The 22,353-nt window shown below is 44.7% G+C and overlaps 1 protein-coding gene across 2 annotated transcripts in view; it reads right to left on the reverse strand.

Moving 5' to 3' along the window:
- The window catches only part of GEN1 (GEN1 structure-specific endonuclease), a 246,755-nt gene that overhangs the window by 139,453 nt on the left and 84,949 nt on the right, over window positions 1–22,353 (reverse strand). For both annotated transcript variants that reach the window (XM_086926301.1, XM_086926299.1), the window contains exon 8: window positions 19,772–19,922. In XM_086926301.1, coding sequence (XP_086782427.1) covers window positions 19,772–19,922 — 151 coding nt within the window. The remainder of the gene's footprint in view (window positions 1–19,771; window positions 19,923–22,353) is intronic.

Here is a 22,353-nt window from a genome sequence, read left to right on the forward strand (position 1 = left end):
ATGGGCTGTAGCCTGCATGACTCTATGCAAACAAGGATCTCGAGAGAATCCTGATTTTATATTAGTCAGAAGTAGTAGCAAGGACTCATGATTTAAAGGAGAAAATGTAGCTAACTTTATGTAGCCTTGCTCCTTTCACCTCTAACCTTTTAATCCAATTTAAAAGGCGTTCTGTGATAGCCTCTTTTTTTGAGTATATTGTTTCAATGAAGAACTCTTTCAGATCATTGCAGCGTTCTTGGGAAACCCCAGTAGGCTGATTGATTAGGTCCACAGATGGAGGTTGTGCATGATTTTGAAGCCTCATCTCTGGGGGATACAGGCTTCACAAACACTTTTGGAACAGTAGGTGGTCTTAGTGTGTAATATTTTTTTTAAATAGTTAGAGCCGTCTTGTAATTAACTTTACATATTTCATCGTATTTACTACACCATTTTAACATCCCCTCCCAAATATCTGTCAGAAGGCACTTGAGACAGTTTGAATAGAAGTGCTATCCTAAAGCTAATGACATCCGTTTGTGAGCAATCCTATATCATCTCAGAAGACACCAAGTGTGTTGAATTTACAATGAGGATAATAAACCCCTACTACAGGCAATGGAAGATGGAGAGTCAATCAAAGTAGTGTGGAAAGATTAAGCAACCACGGAGTGAGTTTAAGCCAAGGAGACTTTATTGGGATGAGGCATTGACTTAAGCAGACCAGTTACCACAGGGTACACCAGGGTCATGTGACAGTCACAAAATAACCCAAAACAACCCCACCCCCCCAAAAAAAACATATATGCACAGGCAAAGTTTGCTAAAAATTTTTTTTTAAAAACACGAGGAAGGGAGGAACATGTTGACTCTAGTTTAGATGTTAATGTTTTCCTACGGTCAGGAAAATACAGATTCTATTTGTGGGAAGAGGAACCTTGATGAACGATAGCAACCCAGAGGGTAACGGGAAGTGGGTAGCTTCGGTGTTAAATCACGCTAACAATTCTCTATCCTAACTAGAAAGTAAACTATAGTTCAATAAAGCCAACTGTAACACCCATCTTCTTGAAACAAAAAGTCAGCATTCAAGATCATTGTGTGGAGTTTTGCAAGAATTACAAAAGTATTTAACACAAAAGGACACTTTGCATTTAATATCGATCTATGATTTAATTTGCTTCCAAGAATCCTGGTCGAAACAAAGAACCAACATCTCTGAATTATGGGCTCTAGATTTCCAGGGATTCGTTTGAGCGGCAAAGGTAGTTCATCAAGGGGTCCTAGCGCCCCCATGGCAGTAAAACAGAATTTAACTCTTGATTCAATTGCAGTCAAATTAGACTACATTCAAATTGTACAAATGTCATTTCAGAATGAGAAAGGTAAGAGCATGTGGAAGTGGGACGCGCTCTACTTATTTGGTAGGCTTCCAAGGCGAAACTCAATGCGACTTTGGCATTAGTGTTTTTATTTGTAATTGTGTTTTTAATTTGCACACTTGGGAACTTTCACAGCAGTGCTAGTTGGTCATTTAACGGCTATTCACCCACCTCTTGGGTTTTTTAACTAACTCCCCGGTCCACCGCGAGCCTGGCTCAATGGAAGTGGAGGGAGGTTCCTTACTATCCCTAAATCTTCCCACACTTCCGGTTGGGGCGCGAGTGAGCGGTCTAGTGTTGAAGCCGCTTCCCTCCCCATAAAGACGGATGTGCTGGCCGACGCGCAGCGGACGCGCTCCACTTATTTGGTAGGCTTCCAAGGCGAAACTCAATGAGACTTTGGCATTAGTGTTTTTATTTGTAATTGTGTTTTTAATTTGCAGACTTGGGAACTTTCACAGCAGCGCTAGTTGCGCATTTAACGGCTATTCACCCACGTCTTGGTTTTTTTTCTTAACTCCCCGGTCCACAGCGAGCCTGGCTCAATTGAAGTCGAGGGAGGTTCCTTACTATCTCTAAATCTTCCCACACTTCCGGTTGGGGCGCGAGTGAGCGGTCTAGTGTTGAAGCCGCTTCCCTCCCCATAAAGACGGATGTGCTGGCCGACGCGCAGAGGGCACGCCGACGGCGCGCCAAAGGCAAGCCCGTCTGCAGCAGCCCGGGGCCAGCCATCATGCCCGTTTTCCGACATATTCGTCTGCTCAGCTGAAACTTCTTCAGGGCAATTACGGGAAGACAAAGCTTTTATGAACACTTTAGCGCAGCAGGAACTTTTGACCCTCACTCCCAGACCGGCCAACTCTGGACAATCCCTGCCTTACAGCGCAGCACCTGTCTGCACTAATTCACATGACAAAATTGACACCGAGCCCACTCTCCGCATGAACAAGGGCCGTGTCCTGACAATTTACTATCTCAACACTCGTTCCCTTGGTAAACACCAGCTAGAGATATTCTCCCTGATTGATATAAATATACCGGACATTCTTTTTCTGGCAGAAACTTGGTTGTCCCCTGATTCCTCCCCGGACATCTGAGTGGCTATTCCCGAACCTTACTATATACTACATGCCGACAGGGATGCAGGTAAAATGGGAGGGGGAATAGCCGCAATAGTTCACAAAAAGCACCAGTTTACTATACTTAAAACCACACAAGTTCTGCACATGTAAATCCTGACAATTAAATTGGAATCGCACCACTCCTCTTTGGCATGTGTGGTCGCTTATCGACCGCCTTTACACATGCCAGCGTTCCCTCAGGATTTTGGCGACTTGATCGCCCAAATGGTGATTAATCACTCCAGAGTGCTGATCGTTGGCGACTTCAACTACTGGCCTGGTGACATAAACGAAAGTACTCCCTCTCGAGAATTTACGGAATCCCTGATCAGTCTAAATTGCTCCCAGCACGCACATGCCGCTACGCATAACAAGGGACATATTTAAGCTCAAGTGTGGTCACTAAACCTAGACATCACACAATTTGCAATCCTCCCTGGCACTTGGTCAGATCACTGTTTAATAACCTGCGTGATCCCTGACATTATTGCGGCTCCTACCGCCAGACCAAGAAGCGTGAAAGCGATGGACTGGAGTCAAGCCTTAGTCGAGACATTCCAAACCATCCTAATTAACACAGTCCCCCCGTCCCAAGCCAGCCCCCTTTCTACTCAGTCGAAAAATCTTACTGCCTGGCTCGAATCGGCCAGCGATAAAGTCGCTCCTTTGAAAAACATCAAATCACGCAGAACACACAACGCTCAAAAATGGTTTTCACCTGCCATAAAGAAACTCAAATTAAGTCTCAGACAAGCTGAGCGAAAATGGAGAAGGCATTATGAGCCTGAACTGAAATTAATTTACTTGTCTCTCTTTAAAGAATACAAAACCTCTGTTCTCTTATCTAAAACCGAGTTTATCTCGCTGAAAATCTTGAACTCTGCCAACAAAACTAGAGAGATTGTTTCAATTGTTGATGAACTGGCAGGCCCCGAGAAAGTCTCTGCGCAACCAGTGCACTCCCAAGAGCTATGCGATTCGCTAAATCATTACTTTTAAAAAAAAATTATTTCAATATAAGCCAGCATTCCAGTGTCCAATATACCCGCCTAATTCTCTCCACCCCGTCAAAATTTAGCCCAACTTAATCATTTTCCTTTCATTACCACAGAATCTTTCTTCAAATTGATGAATAAAGTCAAATCAGGCTCCCCCCTCGATAGTGGCCCCCCTCACATTTTACGCGAAGCCTTCAGTGACTGCCCTGATGCCCCTATATCTCTTCTTAACACTTCAATCAGCAGCGGCACTGTTCCCGACTCTTTTAAAAATGCGGAGATTCTCGCCATCTTAAAGAAACCCGGCGCCAACCCACAAGTGATGAGCAATTACCGCCCGATATCTCTCCTGCCCTATCTGAGTAAGATCTTTGAGGCACACGTGGCTGGCTGCATGAGCTCCTTTGTCGAGGAGTCACTCCATCTGGACCCCACCATGCGGGCTTCAGGCCTGCTCACTCGACCGAGGCTGTCATTCTGACAGTCATGGACGAATTACGCACTGGAGCAGACCTTGACTCCCCCCAGGCCCTGATCCTCCTCGACCTGTCCGCTGCATTTGACATGGTCGATCATAACATCTTGATCGATCGTGTCCACAGCGCAGACGTCAGGGGCCAGGTCCTGAGGTGGATACATTCCTTCCTGACGGATAGATATCAATCCGTCCGCTTAGCCAACTTCTGTTCAAAAAAAGGTTTACTTTCTTGTGGAGTCCCACAGGGCTCCTCCCTATCCCCCCCTTCTGTTCAACTTGTACATGCAGCCCCTGGTCACCGCATTGAAGGAAATGAATGTTCTGGTGTTCAATTATGCAGATGATCTGCAATTAATCTTTAATAGCCAATCCACAAGTTTATCAGAATCCAACCTGCAGGCTACTATGACTTACATTAGCAATTGGATGAACGCTAACCAATTAAAATTGAACCCAGACAAAACGGAGCTGATCTTGACAGTTGGCACCCTCAACCCTTGGAACGCCAACTTCTGGCCTCCCTCCTTAGGCTCCCCGCCTGAACCAGTACCTACGGCAAACAGCCTGAGGGTCATGATAAGCAAGGACTTATCAATGAAATCCTAGATCAGCTCCGTGGTGTCAGTCTGTTTCCTCATGCTACGAAAAATAAAGAAAATGAAAAAGATTTTTATCAACAGAAGCATTAACCTTGGTTGTTCTTGCGCTTATCTCGCGACTGGATTATGCTAACTCACTCTACGTTGGAATTCCAGCATATCAATTACAACGTCTGCAATTAATCCAGAACCACGCGACCAGGTTAATCTTTCAACTCCCGGCTCGCCAACATGTAAAGCCACTGCTTAGACAACTGCACTGGCTCCCAGTGAGACAACGCAGTGTCTTTAAGCTAGGCTGCATCGTACACAAGGCACTGTCAGATGAAGGTCCTAAGTTCATCTCCAAAAGGATCAAGAAATACATCCCTCCCCGCACCCTCCGTTCCTCTGGTCAACACCTTTTGACCATTCCCAGATATAAGCGCATTAAACATGGCGGGATCCGGTTTTCCACGCTGGCTCCTCAAACATGGAACTCTCTCCCTCTCCCAATATGGTCTACTGATTCCCATCTTCAATTCAGGAAACAGCTAAAAACATGGTTATTCTTACAAGCCTATTCCATCTAAGCCTTCAACCTATTTAGAGCTTTGTCTTTTGAAGCGCCAAGAAACCTACTCGGTGAACGCTGGGCTATACAAATACTTTAACATAACATAACAAGTGGATACTCTATAATGTTTACATACCTTCAGACACAATCGGGAATCCCAACTAAATGGCAAATGGAAGCCGATAGTGAGAAAAACCCTACCACTGCTCACTTGAGGTTTGGAACAGAACCTCCTGCCTTCCAAGCATAGCATAAGTCTTGCGAGTCAGGTGCAAAATAGGTGCTGACAAGATTGCGAGTCGCCTCCGACTCATATGCCAAATCTAGTGATTATTTCCATGTGTGCTGTGGATTGTCAGCATGACTGGGTAACCATGACCACTGCCCTGGAATGGCCCAAAAACGAATATAAGCCCCAAATCCAGCCAATCACATTGTCTTATAATTTGAAAATGTGATTGGCAGGACTAACTCACAAGTTTAAACAGCAGAGATACACAAACGTTTTAATAATTTAAAGCCCGGTCAACACTTTTTTTTTAAAACGCTACTATCTCAAACACTTCGGAACAGATTTACACTAAACAACAACAAAAAAACATGCTGTATGAGTGAAGTTCTGCATTCATGATCAGTCTGGTTTAATCCCATTTAGATGTTGGGGATGTAGAGAATGGCAAATGTTTCCTGAGGGAGCTAAATATGAAATATTTTTTTCAGCATCCCCCCGCCCCTCCCCCTATTACTTTTTTTATCCTGGATGGATCGGCAGTAAACCTGGCATGCCAAAACTTTGCTGACTGATTTCACTGACTTTCGTTTCATGAAAATCCACCCAAGGTGTCAAAAGTTATAGGCAAATCAAACACGCCTATTCAATGGAAAGCATGACTGAAACTGTGCCTGTAGGCCCTCAAAGGACCTGGTCAATAATGGAAAGCAGAGCTGAACTTCTTCTATGAACACCTCATTCCAAAGGCATCGATTTGTTAAGGCTCCAATCAGCTGTCCCCTTTCCACTATCACAATACAGACGGTCTACTTGCCCACCTTGCCAAGGTGTCAGATGACCTGTGCTGTATCCATGTCCAGCTCGTCCATTAATGCTTTATTGCCAGAGGCGATGAAGATCACAACATACTTCAGGCTGTGCATAGGTTGCAGAGTGAGTACATTTAACCCTCGTCCCTGTCAATAAATACTTTGATAAAGACGTCCACCGTGCACAATATGTCTATGGTCCAACTAGAGGTAGCATGGTACTGGATCATGGAGATAAGGTGAAAAGCCAGTCAATATGTTTAATATCTTCCAACCCCACTGTTCTCTCAGTCATTAAAAATGTGGAAGCCAAGTCAATTTAGAACAGACAACAACAGGTTCGAGTGTATACGAGTCATTAAAAAAAAGATCAAAGTATATAAATGGATGCAAATGAGCTGGGTGTGACAAATGTATAAGCATGCACAAGGGTCACAAAAGACCTATGCCATAATACCAAAATCTATGTATACTCTACCACCACCAGAAGTGAAACACTGGTGGGAAAACAGAAGGGACCAACGTTCCAAACGTCTGACAATTAACTTCACCCAACAGCCTCAAGGGAGGAAAAGAAAACTCTAGTCCTGCAACTCAATAGATGTTATCATGGAAACCAACAAAGCGAAAAGATGAAATTGCCTTCTGCATCCGTCATGAAGTGCTTATACCAGTGGCCTTAACACTTGCAAAGATAAACCCAACAAATCAATTCCAAAAACGTGTCCCTACATCAACACAATTATCCACACGCCTTGATGTCGAGAGAGTTAATCTGTAATCAATGAAAGGAGAGGACAATCTGTGAGGACCCTGGGACAATCAATTAGAACAAAGGAGGAGAGAGAACACCAGCCATTGTTGGCTTACCATGTCAAGTGGGAAGACACACCTAGCTGTGTCTGACTGGAGCGATCCCTCAAGTCACCGAGATCAGAACATACTTGAGGCCGAGTGCCCATGGTGCAGACCGGGTACATTTCAACATTAGGAGTGAAGGGGGCAAGCCGCATCCTAAGCCTAGACTGAGGCCTATGTGTAACATTACAAGCTAGTTCACATTTCAGTTACCTAAAGCGTTTAGTACTCGGACAGGAGGAGACCCATGGCTCATGGCAGATGACAAAGGGAAAGTAACAGGGTGGGATGACACTGGCAGCACATGTGGAATCAAGGAAGCTGCTCAACAGCAGGTTCTCAAAACAGTGTCAGCACCTACAGCTGATTTTGTAAAACCAGGAAGAGTTCAAGGAAGGTTATATTTTGGGAAAGACCCAAACTAGTGCATGGATGAATTGCAAATATTGCTGCAGGCAAGAGTCACAGGATGGCGAAGCATGGGGAGGGTCCATCTACAAGTATAGTCCACACTACAGCAGAGGGAATCTAATCTGGTGCGGGTGTCACTCGCTCCTTTCTGACCCCTGTTTGGAGAGCGGGACCTCTGCAGCCTTTTTCGCACTCGTGGGCCGATGAAGGAGCATGCATTGCATGCATTAACCAATGCATGCAAATAAGGAGGATCATCGTTCCACATTGCTGACCTTTCCCTAAGAAACAAACTCCACCAGAGTAGATCTGTTTTTCCCGGCAAACTAATAGAATGCCCTGAAAAACAAAGTGAATTGGTCCGAATTTGAACCTATAACTGAAAGTGAAATCTTCAATATAATTGCAAAGTTGAAGTCCACATCCCACACTTCCGATCCTATGCCTTCCATAATAGTCAATAACCTCAACCATATCATTGCCCCATTCTGGACTAAAATCACCAACTCATGCTTTAGCCTGGAGCTCCACCTTGTGGCTCTAATTATGAACATCGACCCACACTGTTTTCTTGTGAAACTTATTTCCTTTAACCCTCTGTCAGGATCTTCCTATATGCTTTTATGTCTTCATTTGTGATAGCTTATCAACATTTAGCTGGTGGTATGTAGAACTACTAGAACAGCAAGCTGATCTCTTCTCCACTGATACCCATCCCAGTTTGACAATCTAGTAAGCTACTTACACTACTGAAGTGCCCCTGTGCTTTAAATTATTTAAACTTATGGTTTTGCGGTGAAGAGTTACTCCTTCGCAGCGGCCCTACCAGCCTGGAAGTTAGCAACGCATCCCCAACTCTTCTTATCTGACTGGTTGACCATATCCAGTCTGTTAACGTCTCTTGCTATTCTCCGCCACAAACCCAGCAACGCTGCGCTCAAGCGATATGGCCCCAACTCATGGGGCACAAGCTATCCTAAAGATTTCTCAAATAATGCAAAAAAGAATTTCAAACAAAGACTACTTGAACAGCTTCCGGAAACCCTAATAGTCGATACCTACCAAAGTGGGAGCAACGGCAACAAGAAGACCGACTTCGTCTTCTACACCAAACTGTCTGCAAAGTGGAGAAACACCTTCCTTCTCTACCTACAGATTACTAAATCTATCAAAATCCCCTACGGAACCAACCTCACCGCTTCCCTTTCACAAACCTTTAGAGGGGAAATCTCCATTTCTATTTTCAGGACAGGAAACATACTTATACAAGCTTCAGACCGTCATCTCACCATCTTTGACCGACACTTTCCCTCACTTCTGGATTCTTTAACCAAACATGACCTTGTGCCTCAAAGTCGCCTCCCCCTTCACCCCGACCAACAACTTCAATCCTCCTCGCCTCCTTGCCTCCACTGACTTGCTATGCTCCACTGCTGCACCCTCTGACAAGATGAGCAACCTGTCTGCCTTCAACAAGTCCTATCTAAAATAACTTCAATCGAACCCACAATAACCAACGAACACATGGCAACTCAAATCGCTCACTCACTCCATGAGTCATGATGCCGCCTACCCCAATTCAAGACCTTCCACAAACTGACTGCCTTTCCAACATCAATGACACTGACCTTCCCTGTAGCATAGCTCACTCACCTTCCTTTAACACGAGACCCGATGCTTATCAGTCCACTTTCAGAACTGAAACCTTCATTGGCAGAATCATCCAGCTCCTGAAACCACTAGAACAAAAACTTGATTCCCTAGCTAAAGGCTTCTCGCTAGTAAATAAAGACCTCGCAATCCAGGCCAAGTGTACCCACTACCACACCCGGACATGGAGAAGTCTACCCTTATAGGGTCTCCAATTGTCAGCCAACATACCTACTGGACCCCTATTCCCTTGAGTCGATCGTCCCACAGATCCCACGAGCCCTTAGCCCTGCACCAGCTTGTGAAGCTGATGCACTCTGCGAATCCTACATTACAATGAACCAGAAAATGGTCTATAAGCCTCCCTCAACAATTCCAGTAATTGTGGGACCTAAAAGAATCCCTCGAATGATCACCTTGCCCAGACCACCAGCTAAATACACCACTATTCAGATAATTGATACCACTAATAATGGTCCTAGGGCTCTAACTTGTATGCTCCTTAACTGCAGATCAGCAGTTAAACATGCCACAGAACTCGCCAAATCTATTCTTGATAAAGAAATAGACATTGCATTCATCACCGAGTCAAGGATTAACGATCACTCAACCCCTATACTTGACCTGCTAGCACCTCCTGGATACTCCATCATTAGACAGGACAGACAAAAAAGGAAAGGTGGTGGACTAGCAATCGTCCACAAAGATGGAATCAATCTCTCCACTTTCAAGACCACAAAATACTCGACTTTTGAATACCTTGGAGTAGAACTCAATGCCAAAGGCTTCTCTTCCATCAAATTTCACACCATCTACCACCCTCTTGGTGATCACACCCTCTTCTTAGAAGAAATGACTGACCTACTGACACGGTTCTCCCTAACTGACTAAAAGGATGTCTTCTTGGGTGACTTCCACATTCACTGGAACAATGCTGGGGGGGGGCAATTTCACAGACCTGCTGCAGTGCACGGCCGGGCTTTGCTTCGCTGTGGTGTTCCTGGCCGGGCTTGGCTCCGTCATTCTCTCCTCACCGTGGTGTTCCCGGCCGGGCTTGGCTCCGCCGGTGGGACGCTGACACTACAATTCCCAGCAGCCCCGTACGCCGCCCACGCAAGCAGGAAGCGCCGGGCTGCGCATAAAGGAGGCAGCGCCGAGGAGCTTGGCGGGGGCGATTTCACAGACCTGCTGCAGTGCACGGCCGGGCTTTGCTCCGCTGTGGTGTTCCTGGCCGGGCTTGGCTCCACCATTCTCTCCTCACCGTGGTATTCCCGGCCGGGCTTGGCTCCGCCGGTGGGATGCTGACACTACAATCCCCAGCAGCCCCGTACGCCGCCCACGCAAGCAGGAAGCGCCGGGCGGCGCATAAAGGAGACAGCGCCGAGGAGCTTGGCGGGGGCGATTTCACAGACCTGCTGCAGTGCACGGCCGGGCTTTGCTCCGCTGTGGTGTTCCTTGCCGGGCTTGGCTCCGCCATTCTCTCCTCACCGCGGTGTTCCCGGCCGGGCTTGGCTCCGTCGGTGGGACGCTGACACTACAATCCCCAGCAGCCCCGTACGCCGCCCACGCAAGCAGGAAGCGCCGGGCGGCGCATAAAGGAGACAACGCCTCCTCGTCCCGCGGGACGCGGGCGGGAGAAGCCCGGGACAAGGGCGGGCCCTCTGTGGCCCTCAGAGGCCTGAGGAGACTGGACTGGGCCAGGGACTTTGCATCGCCTCATTTGGACTATTACCGTGCTGAGTGCACCTAAGACCCTTTTAATTTTACAGATTTGTGTTTTGTGAGTCTGTAGACTTGAGGGTATCTGTGAGCAAGTTTATAGTACTACTGCCCACGATGTCTAAATCCAAAACTGATAAGGTGATGGTAGGCCCCGCTTCTCTGGACAATTTCCTGGTTAGGAAAGTAAACCAGATTAATAATGATAGACGTGCATCCTTGGGGAAGGGTCTTATGACAGGGGAATTATTAGAAAAATCCCCTATTACTTCGTCCCAAGATATTGAGGTTAATACGAGTGATGTTATCTCTATTGATCCTCCAGTGCCCATTATAGTGAGTGCTGAGGTTTATTCTGACCCACTGGTGCAGCTAAATGATGATACTGGTGTACTCAATGAGACCCAACCTGAAACTAGGCCCCTGAGAACCTGTAGAACAGTATCTCAAAAAGAAAATGGAAAACACAATAACTCTAAGGCTAAAAAAAAGGATGGTAAAGCGACTAATAGCCCTGCTGTAATAACCCCCTTTGTATTTACAGGCACTAATGGTAATGGGGTTAATTTAAACTCTGATTTGTTTGCTTCTCTTATAAAAAATCTTGAAGCTTCTTTAACCCTTTCGATGCTCATGACGAGCTGAGCTCGTCATGAAACTATGAAAATCTGAAGCCTTCAGCACAGGGAGGGAAAACGCCTAGCAGCCAAGGTGTTAACCGCAAAAATAGAAGAGCTCATCAAACCTTTAACCAACAAGATCGATAATCTAGCAAAGGAAGTGACAAGGCTGGGTGGCTTGTTATCGTCACAGAAGACACCAACACATGGTGGAACTGTACAATGTGGGGGAAAAGGGTGAGAATCTGCTGAAGTTAATGACACACGGAATAAGGGGAGGGGGAATACTGTTGTAGCAGTGCCCACAGGGCCTGAAAGACCTAACACAATGGATACCCCCGTGGCAACTGCCCCGCAGTCACAATCTTCTATAAACCCCCAAAGCAGTAGAGCCTCTAGACCCCCGAAGCATAATCGTTATCTAAATTTACCACCTGATTGTGCCCCATTTGTGGCAGTATTGACTAATGTTCCTCCCTGTGGCACCCATCCTGCATCTCCTTATGACGAATCCCACACTTCCCTGAAAAATAAGACAGTGGCATGGCTTAATAAAAATTGTGGTTTTCCCATCACATATTCTGACCAGATAATGGCAGTAAGACGTGTAAACTGGGTGGGACCCTCCAGAAAGACTGGTTCTGGAGACTGTATAGTTATTAACTTCAAACACCCTCAGCATGTGGCAACTGTTCTTTTGAGAGTTTCTTCACTGGTATATAATGTGAATAGTATTTGTGTACGCCCCCTGGGTTATTTTTATGCGCATTTGTGTAAACCTATACCACAACCGAGCTTAACCAGGCAGGTGTTTGAACCATATACTCCTGTCCAAGACACCCAACTTATCTATAACATCACTAATCCTTGTGGGTCAGGCGGACCCAATGATGTCTACAACAGGAGTACCAGTGTGGGTCATTATCGACATGACTCGAATTTAATCACACAGAACAGGTACGAAGCGTTATCCGGTCTTGAGCTGTGTGATTGACGGGTGGCACCTGCGGCTCAGGATACTGTGGCTACAGGTGAACTTACTAATCCAGATAACCCGTTGGCCTCTAAGCCAGGATGTCATGTTGTCTCTTGGAATATTGCTGGTCTCGCGGCCAAAATGTCTGATGTAAACTGGGTGACCTACATTAAGCAATTTTCGATCATCTGTTTACAAGAAACTTGGGAGATGGGTTGCAACCTTTTTCTGGAAGGATACAAGGCCTTTTATGTGCCAGCTTTGCCATCATTAAGGGGCTGGCCGAAAGGGGGTCTTGTAATCTTTGTCTCTATACTAATACCCTGTGCAGTACGAAGAATTGAAGCACAGCATACAGGTGTAATGGGCTTAGTTTTATCTGGAGGAAACATCCTCGTGGGCTTGGTGAATTTTTATAATGCTACTTATGATAGTGTAGGCAGAAACGAAATTTTTACACTAAATTCTTTTGTCTCTAGTTATATGAAAGATCTGGGCCATAACCTGATGATTATGGGGGATTTTAATTTGCATCCTTGTATAGACCCATTACATAAGCGCTTACCAGAAATGTCTTGTGAACGTGCGGGTTATCTCCACATGGAGCACACTAAGGAGGGGGAAATGTGCAATGATTTATTGGATGACTGACCTTTCACTGGCTATGTCTCTTAAGGACCCCCTATATTGCTTCGATACCCCCACCTTCAAAGGACATGGATGGGGTACCTTCATAGACCATATACTGGTCTCTCAGACGATGCAAACTTTTCTAGACTCTTTTTGCATTGTCTCAAGTGAATTCAGTGACCATAACCCTCTAACAATCTGCTTAAAATGTCCCTGGGTAAAAAAGGGAAACAAGATCATCAGTCAAGGTAGTCTGGGAACAACAGATGGGAGGAGGAGGTTAAAATGGTCAATGGTGTCTGCGGATACCCTTTATAAAAATATTGCTGAAAGGTGTGCAGAGGATATTAAAGTCTGTACGAATGAGGGGGGTGACCCCAGGCTAGTGTTAGAGGCCTATCAGAATGTGTCGGAGAAGGTGTCAGCGCTTCTTTCTGTCCCCAACAAAAACCAGGCTAAAATAGGCCCGAGATGGTTTAGTCATGACTGCACTAAAGCTGCCCGCAAACTGAGGCTTGCATTGTCAGCTTCACCAAGGAATCGGGAGGACGTAAAATTATGCAGAAAAGAATACAAGGCTATTACTGGCGCCCGCAAGGAGCTCCTAAGGAAGGAGGCCTGGGAGGAACTACTTGACCCTTCGACCCTGAACAGCAGCACCAAGTTCTGGGCACTGGTTAAAAAACCTTTTTTGACCGAGGACCCAGGAGATGGACTTGTTTGCTGTATAACGAAAGAGGAATGGGAAAGTCATTTCAAAAGCCTGTACTATTCGGAGGTTGTTGGAACTAGGGCTGCCGCTCCCCAAGTTAGGGGCGGCACTATTATATTTGACAAAAGCGAGGTCCTGGTTGCCATCATGGGTCTTACCGCAAATAAAGCACCTGGTCCTGACGGAATACCTCCGGATCTTTATAAATTTGATCCAGCCTTCTGGGCTCCAATTCTGGTGGCTGTATTTAATGCTGCGGCCATTGTGGGTTGTCCGGGAACATGGGGATTATCAACCATAGTCCCTGTCTTCAAGAAGGGAGATAGGGGAAGTGCTCTTTGTTACCGACCAATATCCCTAATTGATTCAATGGTCAAAATTATGGGGAGAGTTATACTTCAACGCTTAGTAAGCTGGTCGATTGAAAATAATATCATGTCGACTTCCCAATACGGCTTTTGTGAAGGCCGCTCTACCATAACCCAGTGCCTTAACCTGTTTCTTATTCTGAATAAATATACTGTCGTACAGAAAGGAGTAATTCACCTTGCCTTCATGGATCTGTCCTCAGCCTTCGACTGTGTTAACAGGGGGAGGCTGTGGCAGACCATGAGGGACAAAGGTGTTGATAGGGGGATTGTGGATTTCCTTGCGGACTTACACAATGACACAAGAGCCAATGTGAGGTTCTCATCGAGTGGGGAAACCACAGGCAATTTCAGTATTAATAAAGGAGTACGTCAGGGGTGTATCCTGGCCCCATTTCTTTTTAATTTTTATATAAATGATTTAGAGGCTGAATTGCAAGAGGTAAAATCAGATTGTCCTAAAGCTGGTGCGAGGGGTATTCCTTTACTTTTATACGCAGACGATGCGGTTTAAATTTCACGAACAGAAAAGGGTCTGCAAGTACTTTTGAATGCTTTTAATAACTTCATGTCTGATAGGGACCTTATGGTCAACAATTCTAAATCCTACATAATGCATGTTGGCCGTCAACCAAAAAAGAAGTTCGTTTTTAAATTAAATGATGTTTTGATCCTTGTTACCCACACGTTCTCATATTTGGGTGTCTTATTTGATACGAAGCTTAGTTGGGCCCCACATATGGCTAGGAAGAAGGGTGAAATGACCAGAGTAAATGCTTCCATCTTCAATTTTGCCAGTAAACTGGGGAAAAAGCCAAATGTGGCCATGATGAAACTATATATTGCCAAATCAATAGCCACCGCAGCTTACGGTAGCGAGATATGGGGCTATGCAAATGGTGAACAACTACAAATAGTTGAAAATAACTTCCTAAAGCATTTGTGTGTCCCAGGAAGTACACCGAATTTAGCTGTACATGAAGAGCTTGGCTGTCAGTACATAACCGACATTGTTGGATTGAAACCACTATTATGTTGGGTAAAATTATGGTTATGTAAGGAAATTCCCTTAACCCACCAGATAGTGGAAGACCTTGTATCACTTGATTATGCTATGCGTGTACCTTGGCTTAAATATTTGAAGTCCCAATTTTTGAAGCTTGGTCGCCTGAATGTGTTTGAAAACCCGAGGGATATTGTCAAGGGTGATGTGGTAGCAATTAAGAGGGTCTTCTTTATGGATTGTGGTGCCCTAAGAGATGAAGTTGTGCTTCTGAAACCTAATGTTAGAAAGTATATCATGTTAAGAACTTGTGATACTATGGAAATGTACCTAACATGCTCCTTTACCTCTCATGATAAATTTTTGCTGACCCGGTTCAGGTTCAACATCTTTCATTATATTTTAATCAGACCAAAATCGGACATTTTTAAGAAACCAGCAGCTCCCTGTGGCTGCGACGGGAAGTCTCCACAGGATATGCTGCATTTTATATTTTTATGTACATTTTATGAGTACCCCCGTAGGCGGTATCTTGTCACTCTTTTAAAGAAATTAAATTTTAAACAAATTAGACCCGCCCTTATATATTTACAGCTGTTGCATTCTGACTGTGTTCTCCAGGTGTTAGAATTTTTAAAACTAACTGTGAGAATAAGAAAATGCCTAGATGAGTAACTGTGAATTACATCCCGAAGCACTTTTGCACTTTTTCTGTACATGAGCATTACTTGCACTTTCCCTGCATTGATCTTGTCTACTCACTTTGTTATGAAATATTTGTTGTATGTAATTAATATGGACTTTGTAATTTCCTGATGTTTTTTAAAATGAAATGTATAATGTTTTGTACTTTTATGGATTGCAATATATCCGAAATAAAGTCAATTTGATTTGATTTGAACAATGCTGAAGATACCACAGTACGCAATCTGACTAACATTTGTGAAATTAATATCTCAACCAACTTTACAATGAACCGACTTTTATCAAAGGCACCACTCTAGATGCGATTATCACCAAAAATTAACTTGTCTCACTTAGAACCATCACAACCATTGACTGGTCAGACCACCATCTCATACTGTTTAATATAGAGATCTACCTCAGATCCCAAATGATCCCCTCCGACAGACCCAAGCACTGGGCCAGGAACTTAAAGCAAATCTCAATGACAGGACTGGGGACCAGGATCTGTGCCCAACTACAGCACCATCCTCCCGCTCACACAGTTGATGACCTCACTGCCCACTACAACACGGCGGTACCTGCTGCTCTGGAACAAATGCAAAAACAGTTGATGGACAGAATGCAGAACAATGGCATACATCCACCCCAGTACAGAGATCTGGGCCTAAATCCATCGTTTTTTTGCTCACCATGCCATTCAAGTTTGAACCCAGTCAAATGCAAATCAGTCTTGACCCTGTGCCCCATGGGAACAGTCCAGCCCGAACTGCCAAGCCAGGTCCTCCCTGGACTGGAAACAAGCATCCGAGGACCGGTTTTGGGCTTTCAGCCCTCATCAGCCAGTATAGCTTGATTCCAGTGGCATGGAGAGCACGGTACTCACGTCTGAGCATAGCCGTCCCACTCGGGGTGACAAATGCAAAAACAACAATTGATGGACAGAATGCAGAACAATGTCATACATTCACCCCAGTACATAGATCTGGGCCTCAATCCATCAATTTTTGCTCACTTTGCCATTCCAGTTTGAACCCAGCCATATGCAAATCAGTCTTGCCCCTGTGCCCCATGGGATCAGTCCAGCCGGAACTGTCAAGCCAGTTCCTGCAACATTCCGTCCATCACCTTGTGTGTTTTGCTCTGGAACACATGGCACAGCTCAAACTGATGCAGTGTAGATCTATCCAATTTAAATCTTGGTTAAACTCAGAACTTAACAACGAGAGGAGACAACTCAGACAGTCAGAAATGTTATGGAGACAAAGCCCATCTACAGTGAACCTCTCACTCCTAAGAACGGCACGGCTTTCCTACAAGAAACACATTTTCAGAGAAAAAGGCATTTTCTTTCGCAACCAACTTGACCGTGCTGAGAAAAGACCTAGAGAGCTCTTCAATATTATTAAACGGTAAACTACCCTTTCCTCCCCACACGAAACAAAAGCCACCAATAAACGCTGTGAAGAAATTGCCAACTTCTTCACTGATAAAGTTGCAAAAAGTGAACAATCCCTCATCCAAGTCACAAATCTGACACCCCTACCAACTTTCCCCTCTGCCTCATTCCCCTACATGGCTGAACTCCCTCCTGATGTAACCAAGGACCTTATGGCCTCCATGAAAACTAATTTCAACCTTGATCTCCTTCAACTGAAAAACAAAGTGAATTGGTCAGAATTTGAACCTATAACTGAAAGTGAAATCTTCAATATAATTGCAAAGTTGAAGCCCACATCCCACACTTCCGATCCTATGCCTTCCATAATAGTTAAAAACCTCAACCATATCATTGCCCCATTCTGGACTAAAATCACCAACTCATCTGTCTCCTCGGGCAGTGTTTCTGACTGCCTCCAACTCGGCCAAATCACACCCATACTCAAAAAACCAGGTGCCAACCCCAATGACTTGATTAACCTCAGACCTATCACTATGCGTCCTACAACTAAACCAACACATAGAAGAATTCAACCTCCATGACACCTTCCAATCTGGGTTCAATAAATGCTGTAGCGCTGAAACTGCTATGCTCAATATCTCGGATGACATTTGTAGATCCTTGGATGAAGGTGGTGCATGCCTCCTAATTCTACTTGACCCATCGGCGGCCTTCCATACAGTAAATTACCCTGCTTTACTTGAGACACTCAAGAACCGTACTGGATCAATGGCACAGTCCTAATATGGTTCACATCTTACCTGCAACATTGCTTGCACCAAATAAAAATCAATAACTGTTTCTCAAAACCTACACTAGTTCCTCATGGTGTACCCCAAGGCTCAACTCTATCCCGAGCCCTTTTCAATCTCTTCATGGAGCCCCTTACAGTTATCCTGAACTAAGAAAAGATCAAATAGCACCTATATGCTGATGACACCCAACTCTATTACAAAATTAAATCACCCAGTGACATCCTACATCTGAATATCACACTAATCAAGATACAAACTTGGCTTCCTATCAACCACTTAAAGCTGAACCTCAACAAAACCGAACCACTACTTTTCTCCCTGAAAAATATCCTGCTATTGATCCAAGCATGCCTCAAGAATTTGGAAAAACTAAACTGTTCGCTAACACTGTCCAACACCGTTAAGTCCTTAGGTATCACCCTGGAAAGAAACAGGTCTTTGAAAACCCACATCAATAACTCAGCAAAAGGAGCACTCCTCACACTAAAACACCTGATGAAAATCCAATCTTTCATTCCCCCTGAAGATTTTAAGACGGTAATCCAATCATTTGTCCTCTCTAAACTGGATTATGGTAACACCATCTTTACAGGAACTCAGAAAACTCACCTGGCCCCCTTAAGTTCAGTTCTCAACATGGTAGCCCGGCTAATAACCAGTTGCTATCGGTTTGAGCACATCAAACCGGCCCTCAAGAGCCTCAATTGGCTCCCAATCGAAGGAAGATCTTTCTACAATACCGCTTGCATAACCCACAAAGCCCTTCACACACATAACCCCAACTATTTGGAGAACAATCTTTCGAAAGCTGGTAGAGCCAGATCTCTAAGGAGCTTCAACGCACTTCTCATACCTACCAAACTGAAAAAGAAATCCTCCCAGACACAGTCTTTCTCTGGAAATGTTCCCACGATATGGAACTCACTCCATAGTGACAGGCGCTGCAACCCCTCATTTTTCTACTGCTCACCCTAACTGAGCTATGTTCCCAAAGCTCACAACCACTCTGCCTTGACAAGTTGTAGCGGTTAAATTAGTGTTTCAGTGGTCCACTATGTCTTGTAAGTTTTTTAGCCCAAGTGGTTCCTATGTCTGCATACTGTAACTACAGCTGCGGCTGAACGATTTTGTCTGTTTGTTTGCAAGTACCTCAATCTAATGATCTCGCATTATATGTAAAGCACTCTGAAACCTTCTGGTCTAGCTAGCGCTATACATAACTTATAAATAATAATAATAATAATCTCAAGGCAGGCATGAGAAAATGATTTCATCCCAGAAATGAGTATCAGTTACACTAAGAGGCAATTCTCATTGTAGGGCTGGGCTCCCAACCTGATGAATGACTCAAATATGTGAATCTATGAAAGATCCAGTGCTGGAAAAAACACCTCGGTTGGCAGAAAAAGAAGAACTAAAATGGAGGTGTGTAAGAGAAATGAGGGTGGACCACTGCAAAACTAACAACCAACACATGACAAGGTGGCAAAGCTTGAGGGTCCAGTCTTTATTTAAATATTTGAAAAATCTGGCAAGGGACCCTCATGAATGTTACTCTCTCTTTAGCAAGTCCATCATAGTTTTACAGCCTGTAGCCAGCTCATACAATTCAAGTCAGAGATTCTCATAACTGATCACGGAAAAATAATTAGAAATGGACCCAATAAATATTATGTCAGCCTCCCTGTGTTGATGCAAGAACAATTCCTACCCTCTATACATTATAGAAACTCTGTCTCTCTGTATGCCCTTTTCCTCTACCATAAAAGTGTGCACGTTAATATTACCGTTTAATGTTGTTCTCAAAAGCATTTGCTTTCTTTTCTCTCTGTGCCAGGTGCCAAGGGCATGGGCACAGGTAACTGTAATCATTGGGTGTACAGTACAGGTTACTCCCACAAAGAATGCATCCACGCTTTTCGTGTTCTTTTGCAGAACCTAGAGAGAAATAGAAAATGTAAAGTTAATAATTAAATTCTGCTTTCTAAGCATACACTAGCAGCCAAATATGTGTTTGGGCTTGAAGAATGTTTAACAATGACAGAAGGCCTAATGGACATATGACTGCCTTATCACATATTCAAGACAATACATTCAGAAGAAAATGCAGAATCCTACTTGGCGTATCAGATATAACAATGGGAAATATAGGATGCATAAAAATATATAGCATAAGCAAATACATTATGAATTATATAAATACCAATGCAGTGTGTTGGAACAAAGCAGCTTCTGTTTTTGTCCAGTCCTAGTTTCTTTTATCTAATTATGTATATGATTCACACCGCAAGCCTGGTCGTCTTCACTCTAATAATGCCCAAAAAGCCACTCAAACAGAGAGAAAGGGATTTGCTTTTAATGCATAATCCAGAAAACCCATGGGCAATTTAATTGAATATTTTAAGGATTTACTGAATGTATCGTCTGTTATTCATCTCAACCACAGAACTTCTTCCAGTCTTAGGATTCCTCAAACTGGAAAATATAAAGAGCTGATGTCAGCCTTTCCCAGAGTGAAAACATGTGCTTTTTTTTTTAGTATGGAGGAATGCCTGTCTTATCTGCTCCAACATCCTCACCTATCTTGCTCACCGATGGCAGCCTTCCCTCTGTTACACCTTTCTTTATCAGGTTACAATAATCCATAAAAAAGGAGCAGCTTGCTGTTCATTACAATCTGATCACATAGGGGATCAGACCTTGAGCAAACACCCATTGAAAACTGCTTACAAAAGCTGCCTGGACGAGAGGACTAATGAAACATTCAAATACAAATTACAGAGGATCAAGCGATCATTGCTTTGCGTCCTGCTGTTTTTTTTAACGTGCTGAAGAGTCAGTCGGATTTTTGTAAGGTTTTTATTGATCACGGATAAACAAATGTGAGCACCCAGGAAAGCGCCACTATACGTTTAATGAGAACTACCTTCTTCTCAACATGAAATGAAAGGAAAGATTTGCTTTAAATGCTTTAAAGCTGAACGGCTCTAAGACGGAGGTCCTCAACCTGGGTAACAATCCCAAGCTCTGGGGAGCTAGCCATTGGCCTGCCTCGTTAGGACCTTTTCCGGCTCCGGTCCTGAAGGTTAAGAACTTGGATTTTACCATTGACGCACAAGTTACTACTTGTGTAACGATATATCTGTAAGAGACATTAGTTAGTGATAGATTCCTTACCTTAGAATATCCCCAGGCGTCAGACTGGATCCGGAAACTTTTGCGTAGCAGTACCCTTGCGCGTCGGTAGGCGTCGTCTGCGGCTCCGCGTCCGTTGTGGGCGCCGTGATGACGTCGTCGGAGTACTTAGACGCCGCCTCCGCGTGCTGACGTCAGTTCTTCGACACAGCTTTTCCGCGCCAGAAACGCAGAGCTATGCCAAGAACCAACACTGGTGCCATGAAACTAGGGCCCTGAAAGGGGATGACCTTAGCCCTAGATATCGGTTCGCAGAACGGGGAGGATGGGTGGGTCAGTAAGGAATCTATCGCTAACTAATGTCTCTTACAGATATATCGTTACACAAGTAGTAACTTGTGCATCTGAAAGAGACACGTTAGTGATAGATTCCTTACCTTAGAATAGATACCCCAGCAATACCAACCCCGTGGTGGTGGGTCTGCGAACCAATAATCACACCAGAAAGTATTGGAGGACGGAACGGCCAAAGAAGCCATCCCTCCGGACTTGACTGTCCAGGCAATAATGTTGTGCAAACGTGTGCAGTGAAGCCCACGTAGCCGCCTGGCAAATGTCCTGCAAGGGCACACCTCGGCCCAAAGCAGTTATAGTCGCTGTGGCTCGAGTGGAATGAGCCCTCAGCCCCACAGGGGGTTCCTTCTTAGCCAAGGAGTAACACGCCTGGATACACAAGATAATCCACCGCGAGATGGTCCGCTTGTGCACCGCTTTCCCTTTCTTAGCGCCCACGTAACCAACAAAGAGTTGGTCATCCACACGGAACTTGTGTGTGCGATCCAAATAAAATGAGAGCGCACTTTTTGAGTCCAGACGGTGGAGCCTCTCTTCCTCTCTCGAGGGATGCGGAGGCGGAAAGAAGATGGGCAAGGTGATAGATTGCCCAATGTGGAAGGCCTTGACTACCTTGGGTAGGAAGGAGGGCCTGGTCCGTAAACACAACCTTGTCCGGATGGACTGAAAGGAATGGAGGTTTACAAGATATAGCCTGGAGCTCACTCACTCTCCTGGCAGAGGTGATGGCTACCAGGAAGGCAGTCTTCAAAGTGAGAAGGCGAAGAGGGCAGTTGTGAAGTGGCTGAAAGGTAGCGCACATCAGAAATGTAAGAACCAGGTTCAAGTCCCACTGAGGCATCACAAAGGGAACAGGATGGAACGTATGTGTGATGCCCTT

The sequence above is a fragment of the Lissotriton vulgaris genome, chromosome 6 (assembly GCF_964263255.1).
Source record: "Lissotriton vulgaris chromosome 6, aLisVul1.2, whole genome shotgun sequence".
NCBI lineage: Eukaryota > Metazoa > Chordata > Amphibia > Caudata > Salamandridae > Lissotriton > Lissotriton vulgaris.